Source organism: Trachypithecus francoisi, unplaced genomic scaffold (genome assembly GCF_009764315.1).
Source record: "Trachypithecus francoisi isolate TF-2019V2 unplaced genomic scaffold, Tfra_2.0 Lachesis_group3, whole genome shotgun sequence".
Classification (NCBI taxonomy): Eukaryota; Metazoa; Chordata; class Mammalia; order Primates; family Cercopithecidae; genus Trachypithecus; species Trachypithecus francoisi.
Genome location: NW_022681468.1, coordinates 149,104,197 through 149,123,297, shown reverse-complemented (window position 1 = coordinate 149,123,297; position 19,101 = coordinate 149,104,197). Strand labels below are relative to the sequence as shown.

General features: G+C 48.6%; 1 protein-coding gene across 6 annotated transcripts in view; it reads right to left on the bottom strand.

Moving 5' to 3' along the window:
- Positions 1-19,101, bottom strand: part of MAPKBP1 (mitogen-activated protein kinase binding protein 1) — a 55,687-nt gene that overhangs the window by 17,335 nt on the left and 19,251 nt on the right. For 5 of the 6 annotated variants that reach the window (XM_033190502.1, XM_033190498.1, XM_033190500.1 and 2 more), the window contains exon 3: positions 11,589-11,680. The exons of the other annotated variant lie outside the window; for it this stretch is intronic. In XM_033190502.1, the coding sequence (XP_033046393.1) occupies positions 11,589-11,680 (92 nt within the window). The remainder of the gene's footprint in view (positions 1-11,588; positions 11,681-19,101) is intronic. 6 annotated transcript variants of the gene reach the window in all.

The window sequence follows — 19,101 nt, the reverse complement described above, 5'->3', positions numbered from 1 at the left end:
AGTCTTGCTCTGCCGCCCAGGCTGGAGTGCAGTGGCCGGCTCTCAGCTCACTGCAAGCTCCGCCTCCCGGGTTCACGCCATTCTCCTGTCTCAGCCTCCCGAGTAGCTGGGACTACAGGCGCCCGCCTCGTCGCCCGGCTAGTTTTTTGTATTTTTTAGTAGAGACGGGGTTTCACCGTATTAGCCAGGATGGTCTCGATCTCCTGACCTCGTGATCCGCCCGTCTCGGTCTCCCAAAGTGCTGGGATTACAGGCTTGAGCCACCGCGCCCGGCCTGGTCTCAAACTCTTGAGCTCAAGTGATCTGCCTCCCAAAGTGCTGGGATTATAAGCATGAGCCACCTCGCCAGGCCTCCACTGCTTTCTCCTGGCAACCTGTTCTTTCTCCTTTTCCCCACCCAAGAGGGCCTATCTCTGTAGCCCCATGAGAGTAATAAGGACTCCCTGGAAGCCTGTCTCCCCAACCAAGCCCCTAAATACCAGCTCTATCTCTGGCCATACCCACAAAGGGCTGGCAGGGACACAGGCCATCCCGCAGCCCTTCCATATACCCCAGGAAGGGGTGTAGGAGGGGAGAAGAAATGTGATTTGGACAAAGCAGGCCTCAGGTGCACAGCCCGTTCACAGGCTTGGGGTCACACGTGTATCAAGCACGTGTGCCTGAAGATATAAGGTCTCTCACATGTGCATCCACGTGTGTACTTGGCAAGAGCTGGCCTCCCACACCCTGCATGTGTTGAATGAGGAAGGAAGTGGGAGGCCAGGCAGGGGCCACATAGCAGAAAGGCTCAGTAAGATGGGGTAGAGGGATAGAGAGAGCCTGAGAAGGCCTGGGAAAGCCCTACAGTGCCACGGAGGTCCCAAGCCCCACCCTGAGAATCCCTGGCCCCAAGAAACCTAAGAAGAGCCCCCCGACTGCCAGAAGCAGACAATCAGGGACTCTGCCTGCCTCACAGAGAAGGCGGGGGCAACCTCTCCTGCCAGGCAGCAAGGCTGCTGGCTGGAATCAGGTCCTGCCTTTCCAGAGGCAGCTCTGGAGACGGAAGCTGGGTAGTAGGAATCAGGGGCAAGAAGCCAAAGGCCAACAGCCAGGCAGCTTCTCTTTAGGCTTCTTGGCTGTCAGCAGGCCCTGGCCCGTTGCCCCTTCTGCCTCAACTCTTCGTTAACACTGGAACTAGCAAACAAGAGCAAGCCTGGAGGCTGTGAATAGGAAAGGCAGGGAGGAGAGAAAGAGCAGACAGCTACTACCCGCAGACCTAACTTTCCCTAGTGGGACCCCACTGCAGCCCCCGTATCTGAATGCCACTACTGGCTGGAAGCTTGAAGGGAGGTAGGTGCAAGTTGATAGTGAGTGCTAAGCATCTTGGGCTCAATAAACCACTTCAATATGCAAATTCGGGGACACTGGGACCTCCGATGTGACCAGATATGCCCAGAACTGCCAGGCTGACCAACAGCTGTGGAATTCTTGAGTCACATCATTTTCTCCTCTAACCCCTCAACTCTTCCTGTTTTGTTTTTTTTTTTTTTTTCCTCCTTCTTTCTCCATTTCCTACTCTTTCCTTGTTCCTGTTTCCTTTTTCCGTTTTTTTGAGACAAGGTCTCACTATGTTGCCCAAGCTGGTCTTGAACTCCTGGACTCAAGTAATCCTGCTGCCTCATCCTCCCAAGTAGTTGGGATTACAGGCTCATGCCACCCTGCTTAGCCCTTCCTTCCTTTCTTTCTTTCCTTTTTTTTCTTTTTGGAGGCAGGGTCTTGCTCTGTCACCCAGGCTGGAGTGCAGTGGCACCATGGCACCATTACAGCTCCCTGCAGCCTCGACCTCCTGGGCAAGCAGTCCTCCTACCTCAGCCTCCCAAGAAGCTGGGATTACAGGCACATGCCACCACACCCAGTTAATTTTTGTATTTTTTTGTAGAGATGGGGTTTTGCCATGTTGCCCAGGGTAGTCTTGAACTCCTTTCTCTTTTTATACCACCTTCTAGTCTCCTGCTTCCCCTTCTAGAATGTCACAGTCAGGAGGGTTTTAAAAATTGTAACAGGCCGGGCACAGTGGCTCATGCCTATAATCCCAGCACTTTGGGAGGCTGAGACAGGCAGATCACCTGAGGTCAGGAGTTCAAGACCAGGCTGGCCAACATGGTGAAGCCCCATCTCTACTAAAAATACAAAAATAAGCCAAGTGTGGTGGCAGGTGCCTGTAATCCCAGCTACTTGGGAGGCTGAGGCAGGAGAATTGCTTGAACCTGGGAGGTGAAGGTTGCAGTGAGTTGAGATCATGCCATTGCACTCCAGCCTGGGAGACAAGAACTAGACTCTGTCTCAAAAAAAAAAAAAAAAAAAAAGTATGACAAAAGCAAGATGGCTTTGGAAACTCTGCACCCCATCGCTCTTGAGCAGGCACATGAAAATTATAACAGAGCCAGGCACAGTGGCTCACGCCTGTAATCCCAGCACTTTGGGAGGCCGAGGCGGGTGGATCACGAAGTCAGGAGATGGGGACCATCCTGGCTAACACAGTGAAACCCCATCTCTACTAAAAATACAAAAAGTTAGCTGGGCGTGGTGGTGGGCACCTGTAGTCCCAGCTACTCAGGAGGCTGAGGCAGGAGAATGGCGGGAACCCAGGAGGCGGAGCTTGCAGTGAGCTGAGATCACACCACTGCACTCCAGCCTGGGCGACAGAGAGACTCCGTTGAAAGAAAGGAAGAAAGACGAAAGAAAGAAAGGAAGAAAGGAAGAAAAAAAAGAAAAGAAAGAAGGAAGGAAGGAAGAAGAAAGAAAGAAAGAAAGAAAGAAAGAAAGAAAGAAGAAAGAAAGAAAGAAAGAAAGAAGGAAAAAATTATAACAGAGTTCAAAGTCCACATATTTAGATTTTTTTTTGAGATGGAGTTTTGCTCTTGTTGCTCAGGCTGGAGTGCAGTGGTGTGATCTCAGCTCACTGCAATCTCCACCTCCCGGGTTCAAGCAATTCTCCTGTCTCAGCCTCCCGAGTAGCTGGGATTACAGGCACCCATCAGCAAGCTTGGCTAATTTTTTTGTATTTTTAGTAGAGATGTGATTTCACCATACTGGTCTCAAACTCCTGACCTCAGGTGATCCACCCACCTTGGCCTCCAAAAGTGTTGGATTACAGGCGTGAGCCACTGTGCCCAGCCAGATTTAGACATTTAGGTTTTAATACTTTATGCAGTATATGAAAAGTAATAGCCCCAGGCCTGCCACCATCATGAATTCAGAGCCCAGAAAGTTTTTAGTGGTTAACCAACGTTTTCTGAACCTTCTTGCAGTCTGTGCTGACCTGAGGCCCTCTGCAGGCTCCTCTCTCCAGCAAAGGCTCTAGTCTAAATGGGGACAGGTTCCCTAGCTTTCTGATGAGTTACACAGGAACTCATCAGATAGGGCTCATCAGAAAGCTAGGGCTTCAGCTGAGAGTTGATCTAATTGAATTGACTCAATGCATAATCCAGCCAACCGTATCCCAAATCCAGAAAAAGTGGGCTCTATTTGCAAGCTTATGAGTTTTCCCTTAATTCTCATCCCAAAACAGCATTTCAGCCTTTAAAGGGTAGTGCATCAGACTGCTTAAAACACTTTCCAAGTCACTGCATACAAACTCAGTCTTCCTGGGACACAATATCCTGTTTCCTCCTCCTTCTATGTTTAGCTCCATGGTGGAAGGAGAAGGGTGAATGGTGTGTGTGTGTGTATGTAGGAACACTACGTAGATAGAAGGATAACTGGCTAGAGGCAATGGCAATGAGGCAATCTCTCCCTCCTCTAACATCCCCCTGCTCCCAGTATAGCCTAAGAAATTCTCAGGTGTGCCATGGAAGAGCTAAGCAAGAAAAGGAAACACCAGAGGTCGTCCCTTAAGCAACTATTTTTGTTTCTAATTATTGATATTTGGAAGCCATCCAACAAGAGAAAGAAAGAGAGCATGCAACCACGGTCACAGCTCCACATGCAGGGACGATAACACAGATGCTGAAGTGACAGCAGCATGGCCAGGGCTCCCTGTGTGCTTGGCTTGTTGACGCCCTCCCAACCTGTTCTCAAAAGCACCAAGGAGCCCTCTCAGCCTTCTTGGTGAATTCTGAGCAAGCTCCTAGGTCAGCCGGGGAGAGAAGCGCAGGGCACGGTTTGTATCAATCTTTCCCTCCACATCCCCTGACCCTGCCCAGCAGGGTGAGCCCTTGCTGCAGTGCTGGCTGGGATCCACCACATGCCAAGGGCTGGGTTGGCCCAACCAGCTGAGTCCCGCAACTCAGCACCCGAGGGTGCAGGGCGGCTGCTCACTCTCACGGGGAGGGTGTAAGGCCTCAGCCTTGGGGAGTCACGCTGTGGAGTACTGGCGCCAGGTGCTGGGCCCATTGCCCAGGAAGGGCCAAGCCTTCAACATCCCCCTTCCCTACACAGGTCCAGGCCTGCTGCTACCACAGAGCCCAGGATTCCCTCAGGATCCACCTCCTACCACTCTCCATCCCCCGGATGGCATGAGCTATGCACGGGGCAGTATCGACAGGGAGCAGCACACACGAGATCAACCAGGGACCCTGGGCCTTTGAATTGTTTTCTTTCAGACCAGGTAAAATCTGAGAGTGACTCACAGAAGCATACCAAAGGGGCTTCTGGCCTCGCTCAAATGTCGCCCTCCAGCCCTATTTATCATTACAAGCCTACCCCTGTCACTGCTACTGCTTATACTGTTTCCAAAGCACACATCAACTTGTAATCATGCTTATAACTTACACTGGGGGTGGGGATCCATGTTCACACACCAGACTGCCAGTTCTGTGAGGATGGTATTTTGGGTCTGTTTTACTTACTGTTAAGTTCCCAGGGCCTAGAAGATAGGCCCTCAGTAATTGTGTGTAAATGAGTGAATACATCTTCAAGTCACTAGCTGCAAGATCTCAAAGCCCTGGCTGCCAAGAACCTCCTGTGTAGCAGAGTGTGAACCAGGGCCCTGGGGAGAGGATGCTTCTCCTGTACCTCAGGCATTTAGGACTCCTTGATGCTCAAGGGCAGCGCTGAGGTGGAAAGAGCAGAACACTAAGGTCACAGGCCTGTCTGCTCACACACTGCGTGATCCTGGGCACCAAGTCCCAGCCTTTGCTTCTCTCAGGTCCACGGGTCTCTCCACTGTCCCTGGCGAATTCCCTACAGAGAGTAAGAAGGCAGCTCTGTGTTCCTTCAGCTCAGGTGCCACGAGAACACAGTTCAGGAGGAGGATTCCGTCACACCCAGTGCAATGCTTCCAAGCTGAGGATCTCAGCATCAATTCTAACATGGGCTGAGTAAATGGAGGGCCTCCTCAGGAGAGCAGGGGTTCCCTCTTTTCCTCCCCACTCAAATCAACCAAGAGATCTCTTCTCAGCTGCCAGATACACCCTGTTACCTCACTAGGACACTTTCCACCCCAATGGGAGAGGAGAAGCTGTGCGTAGGACACTCACCCAGGCCACTCTGGCATGGGAGCCAGGAGAAACCCACTCTCAGGACTAGGCACAGGGGAACAGGTGCCCAGGGGCTGTTCTGGGCTCGAACATCCATCTCCACTAAGCCGGCTGGGGAAAAGGCCCAACTCAATTAATGGTGTTCAGCTCAACTAAGTCTCTCAAAGGGACTGTCGACATCCTCTGGTAGGGGCCTTCCCATGGGGAAACAACAGCCAAGGGATGTAGGAGCCACTAGGACAGGCTCCATGCTCAGCCTGGAGCTCCTACCCACCTCTCCCTGACACACTGCCCACCCTCCTTTCCCGTGCTGTTCCATTTCCTTTCAGAAAACTTTGTTTTGGTTTGATATTCGCCTCTGGGCCTCAGAGAATTTTCTGAGTTTTGCTTCTCTCCTTGTTTCTAGGATACCTGAGCTGGCTCCTAAAGCAACAGGCACAGGAGGAACAAGAGTGCGGGGACTGGGGGCAGTGTAAGGATGATCAGATAAGAAAAGCAGGGAGACAAGGAGGGAGGTGAAGAACCTGCTTGTGCTCACACAGAATCTGGTGGCCCCCAACATCACAGCAGCACATCAGGGAGCTCTAGAACACAGCAAAACTCAAACACCCAGAAAGAAGCCATATGCGCAGAGAACTTGAAGTTCTAAGAAATCAAAAGGTCAGGGAACAGATTAGGGGCACTGCTCAGGGGTGGCCAAAGCCAAGCACACACACTCAGGAAACCTACTAGAGGTTCCATCAGAGAAGCCTGCACACCACCTGGAAGGATCATGACTCCCAGGCACATGCACTGGGCTGAGACCTGCCCATAAACATGCATAAGCACACTCCCTTAAAGGCCAGGCCTGGAGTCCAGGGGTGTGTGAGGAAGAAAGCGGGCAGGACTCCACACTCCCCAGGGCAGGGACACAGGGCTCAGCATGCACCAAGCAGCACCCCAAGGCCTTTTCTGCCTATGCTACATCCAGCCCCAGCCCCACCTCCAACAAGAGGGAACCTGGCTTTCCCAGGCAGAGGCAAGAACAAGTGGAACTCCCCTGAGGCAGGCTGCACACACTTATCCAGCAGAGAGGTCTTTCCACCAACTTGCTTCTCTAGGGGAAAAGGGAGCCCAGTCCAGCCTCTGCCAGGCAGAGCCCATGTGGCTCCACAGCACCCCTACTGCAGCCATTAAACACCAGAGGACCACTTGGGAAAGATAATGACCCCAAACCCAGGGACAGAAGTCTCCCTGGCACAGACTGAGTTGCCCATAAAGGGGGCTCTTCTTATTCAAAGGGCAGGTAGGCAGCTTAGAGGAAAAGCAATTTGTTAAAAATAAGCAGAAAGTGGCCGGGCACAGTGGCTCATGCCTGTAATCCCAGCACTTTGGGAGGCCGAGGTGGGCAGATCACCTGAGGTCAGGAGTTCAAGACCAGCCTGACCAACATGGAGAACTCCTGTCTCTACGAAAAATACAAAATTAGCTGGGTGTAGTGGCGCATGCCTATAATCCCAGCTACTTGGGAGGCTGAGTCAGGAGAACTGGTTGAACCCAGAAGGCGGAGGTTGTGGTGAACCGAGATCGTGCCATTGCACTCCAGCCTGGGCAACAAGAATGAAACTCCATCTCAAAAAAAAAAAAAAAAAGTGTGGTCTTCCCCCCACCTTGTGCCATTTTAATAATCAGAACTCTACAGTCATACTACTTGGGTTAGAACCCCAATACACATACTAGCTATGTTACCTCGAGCAAACTCCTTAACCCTTTTGGTTTTTTTAAGAGGTAGGGTTTCATTGTGTCACCCAGGCTGGAGTACTGTGGCACGATCATAGTTCACTGCAGCCTTAACCTCCTGGGCTCAAGTAATCCTCCCGCCTCAGCCTCCCAAGTTGCTAGGACTACAGGCACATGCCACCACACCCAGCCAATTTTTTTATTTTTACTTTTCGGTAGAGACAGGGTTTTCACTATGTTGCCCAGGCTGGTTTCAAATTCTTGGTTTCAAAGCAATCCTCCTGCCTTGGCTTCCCAAAGCCACTGCACCCTGCCTGCCTAACTTTTTTTTTGAAATGGAATCTTGCTCGCTGCTCAGGTTGGAGTGCAGTGGCACGATCTCGGCTCACTGTAACCACTGTCTCCCGGGTTCAAGCGATTCTCCCGTCTCAGCCTCTCAAGTAGCTGGGACTACCAGCACCTGCCATCATGCCAGGCTAATTTTTGTATTTTGGTAGAGACAAGATTTCACCATGTTGGCCAGACTGGTCTTGAACTCCTGACCTCAGGTGACCCGTCCACTTTGCCCTCCCAAAGTGCTAGGACTATAGGCCTGAGCTACCGCACTGGGCCTGCTTGACTTCTTTGAATCTCAATTTCCTTCTCTAAAATATGAGGATGATAATAGTACCAACATCAAAGCGTTGCTGAGAGTATTAAATAATTAATATACAGTGCTTAAAAAGTGCCTGGCGGGCCGGGCGCGGTGGCTCAAGCCTGTAATCCCAGCACTTTGGGAGGCCGAGACGGGCGGATCACGAGGTCAGGAGATCGAGACCATCCTGGCGAACATGGTGAAACCCCGTCTCTACTAAAAATACAAAAAAAAATTAGCCAGGCGAGGTGCCGGGCGTCTGTGGTCCCAGCTACTCGGGGGGCTGAGGCAGGAGAATGGTGTGAACCCAGGAGGCGGAGGTTGCAGTGAGCTGAGATCCGGCCACTGCACTCCAGCCTGGGCGACAGAGCAGGACTCCGTTTCAAAAAAAAAAAAGTGCCTAGTATAGAATAAGTATAGTCATACATCACATAATGACATTTTGGTCAACAGTGAAGGGCATGTATGACAGTTGTCCCGTAAGATTATAATGGAGCTACAATATTCCTGTCACTTAGTGACATCTTGATGATCCTGACCCTATGTAGTTCTATGCACTAGGCTAATGTGTGTGTTTGTGTCTTTAACAGAAAAGTTTAAAAAGTTAAAAACAAAATTTAAAGCTTATAGAAGATAAAAAGAAAATACTTTTGGGCCAGGCATGGTAGCTCATGCCTGTAATGCCAGCACTTTGGCAGGCCAAGGTGGGTGGATCACTTGAGGTCATTAGTTCAAGACCAGCCTGACCAACATGGCGAAACCCCATCTCTACTAAAAATACAAAAATTAGCCAGGTGTGGTGGCAGGAGCCTGTAATCCCAGCTACTCAGGAGGCTGAGGCAGGAGAATCACTTGAACCCAGGAGGCAGAGGTTGCAGTGAGCTAAGATCGTGCCACTGCACTCCAGCCTGGGTGACAGAGGGAGACTCCATCTCAGAAAAAAAAAAAGAAAAATATTTTTGTATAGCTGTACTGCGTTTGTGTTTTAAGCTAAGTGTTACTACAAGAGTCAAGTTGTTAAAAAAAAAGTTTATAAAATGTAAGAAAGTTATAGTAGGTTAGGTTCATCTATTGTTGAATATATGTTTTTAAAATAAATTTAGTATGGCCAAGTGTACAGTGTTTGTAAAGTGTACAGTAATGTTCTGGGCACTCACACTCACTCACCACTCACTGACTGACTCACCCAGAACAACTTCCAGTCCTGGAAGCTCCATTCATGGTAAGTGCCCTTATACAGGTGTGCCTTTCATATATATATATATATATTTTTTTTTTTTTTTTTTTTTTTTTTGAGACGGAGTCTTGCTCTGTCGCCCAGGCTGGAGTGCAGTGGCCAGATCTCAGCTCACTGCAAGCTCCGCCTCCTGGGTTTATGCCATTCTCCTGCCTCAACCTCCCGAGTAGCTGGGACTACAGGCACCCGCCACCTCGCCCAGCTAGTTTTTTGTATTTTTTAGTAGAGACGGGGTTTCACCGTGTTAGCCAGGATGGTCTCAATCTCCTGACCTCGTGATCCGCCCGTCTCGGCCTCCCAAATCATATATATTTTTTATATGATATTTTTACCATACTTTTTCTATGTTTAAATACACAAATACCATTGTCTTAGGATTATGTGCAGTATTCAGTACAGTAACCTGCTGTGCAGGTTTCTAGCCTAGGTGCAACCGGCTATACCACGTAGCCTAGGTGTGTAGTAGGCTACACCGTCTAGGTTTGTGTAAGTACACTCTGTAATGTTCACACAGCAACGAAATTGCAAAATGACACTTCTCAGAACATATCCCCATCATTAAGTGACACGTGACTGTACTTGATTGATAAAGGTGGCTTTTTTTGGTGGTGGCTTGTGTTTTTTTAAGACAGAGTCTCTCTGTCACCCAGGCTGGAGTGCAGTGGCGCAATCTCGGCTCACTACAACCTCCACCTCCTGGGTTCAAGTGATTCTCATGCTTCAGCCTCCTGAGCAGCTGGGACTACCAGCACCCGCCATCACGCCCGGCTAATTTTTTTGTGTTTTTAGTAGAGACAGGGTTTCAACATGTTGGCCAGGCTGGTCTCGACCTCCTGACCTCAAGTGATCTGCCCACCTTGGCCTCCCAAGGTACTGGGATTATAGGCTTGAGCCACCAGGCCCAGCCTGATAACAGAGCTTTTTTGATGAGGTGATAAAACTAAGCAAATCATGTATCTAGTATAAAAACTATAAAAGTTGCTATGAAAATTACATTGGGGAATGAACTAGGCATTACCAAATTAATGGCAGAGTAAGAAAGGTACAGCAGTAGCCCTACTCATGTTCATATTCCTGTGCCTATCAGCATGGAACAGAGGGAGCCAGAAGCAGGAGGGATTCCAAGCTTTCTCCAGCAGCCTGAAGAAACTATGGTTGGAGGTTTCCCACTTGTAGGAGCAGAGGAGTGAAAAGGCAGCAAGAGAAAGAATAGTAGCCCCAGTCCCCTACTTCTCTTCTATGGCACTGATCTCTCTCAAAGTGACTAGAACAGATTCATAACAGCATTATTCCTAATAGCTAAGAAGTAGAAACAACTCAAATGTCCATCAACTGAAGAATAGATAAAATGTGGTACATCCATGCAATGTAGTATTATTCAGCTACAAAAAGGAATAAGATGGTGATACATGCTGTGACATAGATTGACCCTGAAAACAGTATGCTGGCCAGGTATGGTGGCTCACGCCTGTAATCCCAGCACTTTGGGAGGCTGAAGCAGGAGGACTGCTTGAGCCCAGGAGTTTGAAACTAGCTTAAGTAATACAGTTAGACCCCGTCTCTACAAAAAATGGAAAACTTAGCTGGGCATGGTGGCACACACCATAGCTCCAGCTACTCAGGAGGCTGAGGCTGCAGTCAGCTGTGATCGTACCATTGCACTCCAGGCTGGACAACGAAAAGAAGCCAGTTACAAAAGGCCAAATACAGTGTTATCTGATTCCATTTGTATGAAATATCCAGAATAGGCAAATTATTGGAGACAGTGGTTGCCTAGGGATGAACGTCTGGTAAGGTAGGGGTGGGAATGAAGAGTGACTGATAGGAATGGAGCCAGACACGGTGGCTCACGCCCGTAATCCCAGCACTTTGGGTGGCTGAGGCTTCAACATGGCTTGAGCTCAAGAGTTCGAGACCAGCCTGGGCAATGTGGTGAAACCCCATCTCTACAAAAAATTAGCCAGGCATGGGGCAGTACGCCTGTAGTCCCAGTTACTCAGGAGGCTGAGGTGGGAGGATTGCTTGAATATCGGTGGTGGAGGTTGCAGTGAGCTAAGATCGAGCCACTGTACTCCAGCCTGGGTGACAGAGCCAAAACCTGTCTCAAACAAACAAAAAAAAGGAACAGGGTCATGAAAATGTCCTAAATTTGATTGTGGTGATGGCTGCACAACTCTGTGAATATACTAAAAACTACTGAATTGGATATTTTAAATAGTGAGTTATATGGTATGTGAATTACATCTCAACAAAGTTGTTTTTTAAATGACTAGAAGGTAGCTACTGAAGATGGTATTGGGAACTGTGTGAAATTTGTGTGTGGGAGGCAGAGTAGATAACCAAAAAGCAGGACAGGATGGCAACAATGACAGCACCAAAGAACCTTTACGTGGTCCTGTGTCTCTTTACAAAAATGGCAACAAAACATTAACCTGTATGTATCTTCCAGAAGATACCAGAAAACCCCTGCCCACCCCAATTGCTCTAGCATGGCTATAAATTCCCATGCATCAAGATCTCTTCCAAGGCACTTACTTACCCTGCTGGGTAGGCAACTAAACCTGACCGGGGGTCACAGGCAAGTCCTCTGCCTCCAGACACTGTAATTCCCAGCACCTTCTCCAAGGTCACCTGTCAGAGCAAGACAGAAGTGACATGTTATAGACAGAGTGTGTTTGGGAAGAAGGTGCTGAAGGCACTTGGGACATCCTGAGGCACTGGCTACTTTCCAGATGCCCATGTCTTCAGGAGAATGGAACTATGACTTCTGCAGCTTTTTCCATTCTGGCCACTGGGCTTCTTGATCACATGGGAAAAACCCAGTGTGCAACACCTATTTTCAGGAGGGCTCAGTCTGCTGGTACCACAGGAAAGAAAACCAACTCGTTAAAGTATAACTCATGGCCACAGAGGAACAAGCATTCCCCAAAACCAGGAAGGCACCATGTATAAGCTGGAGCCTGGGATCCCCAGACTAGACTCTTGGATCCGTGAGACTTGGGTGAGGCCACTGATCTTTGTGCTTTGGCAGACATAAGGAAAGGCCACTCTGACCTACCAAGAGCCAAAGGAATGTTAGGTATCAATTAGGTGACTCAGAATATCCCTGACCTTTGCATTCTATCATGTTCTTCCCCTCCATCAGAGGGCTCCACCTCCCAAATGTCTGCCAGTTCGTACAGACTACAATCCAAGGAGGCAGAAACAGGGCTTAATGCTGTGTTCTGCAAAGCACCGATGCTCAGGGTATTCTAATTATTATTATTAAGCCACAACTCCCACAGAGATGAAAGATGAAATGCTCAGAGATTCGGAGAGTACATGGCCGCGGGAGACACTCATCACTCTCATCATTAGTATTATTACCCCACACTGTCTGCAGGCCCCAGGACCCACACTGAACTAACCTCAGATTAACTCACTGCTCTTTCTGCTAGACGATGCCAAGTGAGATTGAGACTTCCCTCTAACCTCCTGCTGTCACTTCACGTCATGCTCTGCTCCAGGTCTTCCATTTGCTGCTCCAGGTCTTTACCTGCTCCAGGACTGTGCACTCCCTGCACTGACCCTGCTCAGGAATGTCCCTGATCTCCCCTGGCTCAGAGAGTGGGGCTTCAGAATGCAGGACGGACATGTGAACAGGCTAGATAGCACTTTGCTATGAAAACACTGACCCTGAGGAGAGTCTCAGAGGCCGTAAGAGGGCAATGTAAATCAGACACACATAGGGTAGATGCTTGTGGCAGGGCGGTCTACTACTAGTCCAGGCCAGTTTCTAGAGAGGGGAGGCTCAGAATCAATTAGGACAGTTTTGGAGTTTCTCCTTCTCTCATATTGCTCCAACTGCAGAATGAGAAGTACTCCTAGAGGAGCCAGGGGCAAGGGCTCACGCCTGTAATCCCAACACTTTGGGAGGCCAAGGTGGGCAGATCACTCAAGGTCAGAAGTTCGAGACCAGCCTGGCCAACATAGTGAAACCCCCGTCTTTACTAAAAATACAAAAATTAGCTGGGCATGGTGGTGGGTGCCTGTAATCCCAGCTACTCAGGAGGCTGAGTCACGAGAATCGCTTGAACCTGTGAGGTGGAGGTTACAGTGAGCCGAGATCGCGCCATTACACTCCAGCGTGGGTGACAGAGTGAGACTCCATCTCAAAAAAAAAAAGGTACTCCTAGAGACCGTGTTTAAATTTTTATCTCTGAGGATTATTTTCGCTTGAATTAGGTTGGAAGGAAACGCCCTGTGGTGGCCGAAGACCAAAATAAGTCTCCAGAGATGTTACATTTAATACCTATTCCCCAGAAAGGTCCCCGAGGATTATCTGTGTTTCTTGGGGATGCAGATGAGGAATTCTAACATGTGTCTGCTCACTGGTAGATATGGTTTCGATACAGAGAAGCAACCCAGAGCCACCTGGCAAGCACCAAACTTGCCAATTACCCTTGTGCCCATCTAAGGCACTAAACCTAGTGTGGAATAAAGTAACTTTGGCCTTCTCTATACATTCTTGATAGGTTACCCTAACCTATGCCTGCTCTACTTTTTCTCAGCTTAATGAACCACTGGGACCTAGTCACCTATTACTGACTGGAGAGCAACAAAATCATTCTAGGGAAGTCTGGGGGATACTCAGTTTAAGTCACCATGTCATCCTGGCACTGAACCTGCAACTCTCCCAGAGGAGGGGATATTTAGGGACATTCCTGCCACACCCACTGCTTTCTGCAGACAGGAAAGAGAACGGCCCCAGGCTGGCATTACCCACACAGCTGGGAGAGGCCACAAAATCAAGTGTAGGGAGCTAAAGGGCTGCTCAACTCTTATTTTCTCCTGGTAATCTGATTAAAGGTAAATCCTTTGGATTCAAATTTGCATTGATCCCTTCCATCCCTTACGCTTCAGTGTCAGTCCCGAAGAATTACACCAAGTCCGTTGGTTCTCAGCTGATCTTCTTTCGAACAGGAATTTGGGTAGGTGTTTTGTGGGTAGATGATCCCATTCCAAAGAGAATTAATTCTCTAAAGCAAGGAGACGTGGGCTAGTAACACTCTAAAGACCAGTGTTTAACAAAGTTTTCTGGCCATGACCCACAGTAAGAAACACATTTTATATCATGACCTAGTATATAGAGACATGTGTGTGCATATGCATAAAACTGAAAGTTTCACAAAACAATATCCTATTGTTAATCCTAGAGTGCCATATACTCTATTTTCTATTATATCCATTTCATTAAAAAATAATTCTGGTCATGGCCCACTTTACTGATTTCACGACCTACAAATGGGCTGGAAGCTCTAGTTTGGGAAACCCTGCTACAGGCCATCTCTTTCCGCCTGGCCTGGGAGACAGGCTCTGATCACCAGCACCTTTGTGTTCGTTAGTCATTTTCCTCCTAGGACTCTGAGCAGTGGAACATACTTCCGCACTAGGAAAACCCCACAGGCAGGAGTTTGCCTGAGCTCAAAACTTGGCTTATTTTCAAAGGATTTATGTTTTTGGCTTTTTCTGGCCTTCTAAGCAGCTATCCAAGAGGGGAAAACAAGCAGTTTCCTTTGGCTCTGTGGAAGGGGAGGAGCAGGGGAAAACATTCAGGGGCATCAGCTGGTTTTTATTTTATGTTCTTAACTCAAACCAGCTTCCTGTTTGCAGGGAGGTTTTGGGTTGAGCTCCACTTTCAAAGGATCTAAGAGTCCAGAGTTCCTGCAAGGCCTTCAACATCTAGGATTATTTTGCAAGGCTTCAACATGATGGACTTCATAAACTGACTCTCCCTCTGATAACCTTCTTCCTCACCTCCTTTCCAAGAAGGTGGTAGAGCTTCCACCTGCCCTAGCAGATGGAGACAAATTTGAACATCCCCTGCAAACACACCCCAGGTTCAATGCATTCAAGTTCAGTCGGTGGTGTGCTGGAGCTGGCTTGCACTAACTCATGAATGCTGACTGTGCACAACTTTTCCCACATGCAGTGTTAGCACACGAGTGGCCCTGAAATCACCACCGCAGGACGACTTACACCATGGAAATCAGCAAAGGCTCACAAATCTTCCAAATCACAGTTTTTTCCCCTCTCAGAGAGCCTGTAACTACCAGCATGCCACTTAGTTCAAGTCACTATTATCTCTCACTTGGACTGTAACACCCACATGCTCTCCCTGCTTCAGGCCTTACCCCCATAGTCTTTTCTTCACACGGTAGGTCACAGGTATTCTTTTAAAATATAAATAAGATCATGTCATCATTTTGCCCAAAACCCTCCAAATGGCTTCCCATCTCCCTTAAGTTCAAATCCAAATACTCTACCCAGGCTTAAAAGCCCTAAATCATCGGGGCCTCTGGCTACCTCTGACCTCATTTCCTACACCCTCCCATTCACTCACTCACTCCACCCCAGCAGACCAACTTTAAGCACCGTACGTCGATTGTAGCCTCAGGTCCTTTGCATATACCATTCCTTGGACTAAAAAGTTCTTCTCTCAGCTACGCACAAAGCTAATTTCCTAAAGTCTTTGCTCAAAGGTCACTTCCTCAGAGAGGGCCTTTCAGACTAGCTTTACTGCCATAATCTTTTTTCTTCTTTTTTTTTGAGACAGAGCCGCGCTCTGTCGCCCAGGCTGGAGTGCAGTGGCGCCATCTCTGCTCACTGCGAGCTCCGCCCCCCAGGTTCACGCCATTCTCCTGCCTCAGCCTCCTGAGTAGCTGGAACTATAGGCACCCGCCACCACGCCCAGCTAATTTTTCTTGTATTTTTAGTAGAGACGGGGTTTCACAGTGTTCGCCAGGATGGTCTGGAACTCCTGACCTCGTGATCCACCGGTGTTGGCCTCCCAAAGTGCTGACATTACAGGTGTGAGGCACCGCACCCGCCTACTGCCGTAATCTTATACCCAACTTACCCAGCTTTCTTTTTCTTTTTTTTTTTTTTTGAGACGGAGCCTTGCTCTGTCGCCCAGGCTGGAGTGCAGTGGCCGGATCTCGGCTCACTGCAAGCTCCACCCCCTGGGTTCATGCCATTCTCCTGCCTCAGCCTCCCGAGTCGCTGGGACTACAGGCACCCGCCACAGTGCCTGGCTAATTTTTTGTATTTTTAGTAGAGACAGGGTTTCACCGTGGTCTTGATCTCCTGACTTCGTGATCCGCCCGACTTGGCCTCCCAAAGTGCTGGGATTACAGGGGTGAGCCACCGTGCCTGGCCCCAGCCTTATTTTTTCTTTTTCTTTTTTTTGAAACAGGGTTTCACCCTTGTCACCCAGGCTGGAGTGCAGTGGTGCGATCTCAGCTCACTGCAACCTCTGCCTTCCAGGTTAAAGCGATTATCCTGCCTCAGTCTCCTGGGCAGCTGGGATTACAGGTGTCTGCCATCATGTCCGGCTAGTTTTTGTATTTTTGGTAGAGACAGGGTTTCACCATATTGACCAGGCTGGTCTCAAACTCCTGACCTCAAGTGATCCGCCTGCCTTGGCCTCCCAAAGTGCTGGGATCAATCACAGGCATGAGCCATCACGCCCGGCCACCCAGCCTTATTTTTCTTCATAGCTCACAGAGGCAGGTAGCAACCCAACATTGATTATATTTCTGTCCATGTGCTTAGTGCCTGTCTGTCCCATCAGAATGTGAACTCCTTGAGGACAGGACCTAGGTTGCTGTCCCCCGTGTATGTATTCCCAGCACTTTAAACAGTCTTTGGTACACAATGGGCACTTGACACATATTTAAGGAATAAATGAACGCCTTGCAGAGGTTTCAGAAACAGTGAAAGCCCAGGAAAACTGGGGTATTTCAGGCCAATAAACTATTCTTCACAAAGTATCTAAAACTGGCTGTGACAGAAAGGCTATGACCAGCCGAGGACAAGCAGAAAGGTACAGGTAACATTTTGTTTCATAAGCTGATGGTAGGCACATAATTGCTTATTATTCCATGTCTTTATTGTATGTCTTAAATATTGCAGAGCAAATATTAAAAAGAGAAAAAATACAATGGAACATGTGCTGTGGGGCTTAGGACCTTATAAGCGACATCCTTCTATAACTCACATCCCCACTTCTCTCTCTAGCCTCAAGTCATTTCGTTAACACTCACTGACCTGGCAATGTGGAGGGAAAGGGTATGAATAACTCAAAAATCTGGTTTGTTGTAGTTGTTGTTTTGAGACAAGTCTTGCTCTGTTACCCAGGCTGGAGTGCAGTGGGGTGATCTCAGCTCACTGCAATCTCCGCCTCCAGGGTTCAAGCGATTCTCCTGCCTCAGCCTCTGCAGTAGCTAGGATTACAGGCGCCCACCACCCTGTTTGTCTAATTTTTGTATTTTTAGTGGGGAGATGAGGTTTCACCATATTGCCCAGGCTGGTCGTAAACTCCTGACCTCAAGCAATCCACCCACCTTGGCCTCCCAAAGTGCTGATTACGGGAGTGAGCCACTGCGCCTGGCCAAAAATCTGCGTTTTTATTTAAGTTTCTCATATCTGTACTTAGGCAGCTACATATTTGTATAATTCTTTGACCTGTCACAGAACCACTGTGCGTACCTCTTTCTGACTGCTAAGCATGGCAGCAGGCAATGAGATGGGCCCCTTGGCCTGAGGTCCCCATGCTGACCTTCACTGAATACGTAGCATGAGCAAGAAATAAACTGTTGCTTAAGCCAGGGGGATTTCTGAGGCGGTTTGTTATCAAGCAGGACCTAGCCCAGAGATTCTTAAACTTTTTGGTCTGGGGACCTCCTCACAGTCTTAGAGCTGATCAAGGACAACAGAGGGTTTCACTATGTTAGCCAGGATGGTCTCTATCTCCTGACCTCATGATCCACCCGCCTCCACCTCCCAAAGTGCTGGGATTACAGGCGAGAGCCACCGCGCCCGGCCCACATATTAACATTCTTATTAAAGATAACTTTATTTTCCAAAACAAAAATAATTAGTGAGAAGAATGGCACTGTTTTACATTTTGTAAATCATTTTCATATCTGGCTTAACAGAAGGGAGTTGGGTTCTCATATCTGCATCTGCATTCAATCTGTTCTGACATTATCTGGCGGAAGTATGTGAAGAAAACCTAGCCTCATGTGGATATGTAGTTGGAAACAGGACATCATGGACCCTCTAAAGGGGTTTTGGGGACTCCAGGCTTCTCAGACCACACTCTGAGAACCAATGACCTACCCTCTAAATACTACAGCATCTTTCCACATGAGGAAGCAAGCCCACACGTGAGAGAGTTCTGGCCTCAAGGATCACTTGAAGAAAGTGAGGTAGGAAAGAGGCCCTGTGAGAAAATAACTGTCCATAAAGTCTGGGATGCAGCCCAAAGTTCTGACGGGAACTTCAGCTCCAAACCTTCAAGGCCCAAATGCCAATGAAATACAGCCCAAGAGACACACCAGTCCAGGCAGCTGTGTCTGGGCAGAGACTTGGGACACAACTGCTGCAGGCAGCTGGCCCCCTGACCCGTCAATCTACAGCTCTAGGAACACTGCTTCGTGCACAAGTGGAAACTCAGAAGGAAGAAGAGAGGACCCAGCTGGTTCTCTACAGTGAGCTCCTCCATACCCAGAATGCAGCCTCGAAGCAGGCAGAATGCCCAAGCTGTGACCCAGCTTTTGCTTTGGCAGGTGGATAATGTTGAGATGGAAGAAAGCGTATACCAACCTGACAGAGGTGTCATCTTTCCCCGAAGCAAGGCTACTAGAGGCAGAATTACTACAAGTATAATGCGAGGGAAGGCTTGAATACCCACCACTCCCAGTAGGAACTAGGCAGAGCACTATCGTATCCTCCCGAGAGAAAGAGGGCCAGCAAAATCATCACTTTAATAAGATAAACGGGTAACTTCATACTAGCCTATTCCCAGGAGAGAAAGAAAGAATAAAGCCACGTGTTTAAGTGCTCTTCTGGCTCTCATTAAAGTAGATGGAAAAAACAGGTGGTGTACAGGCAAGAGACAGGACTGCTCATTCATACTAGATAGAACAGTAGTTTCCAGCCTGTAGATTGCGGTCTTTTTTTTTTTTTTGAGAGGGAGTTTTACTCTTGTTGCCCAGGCTAGATTGCAA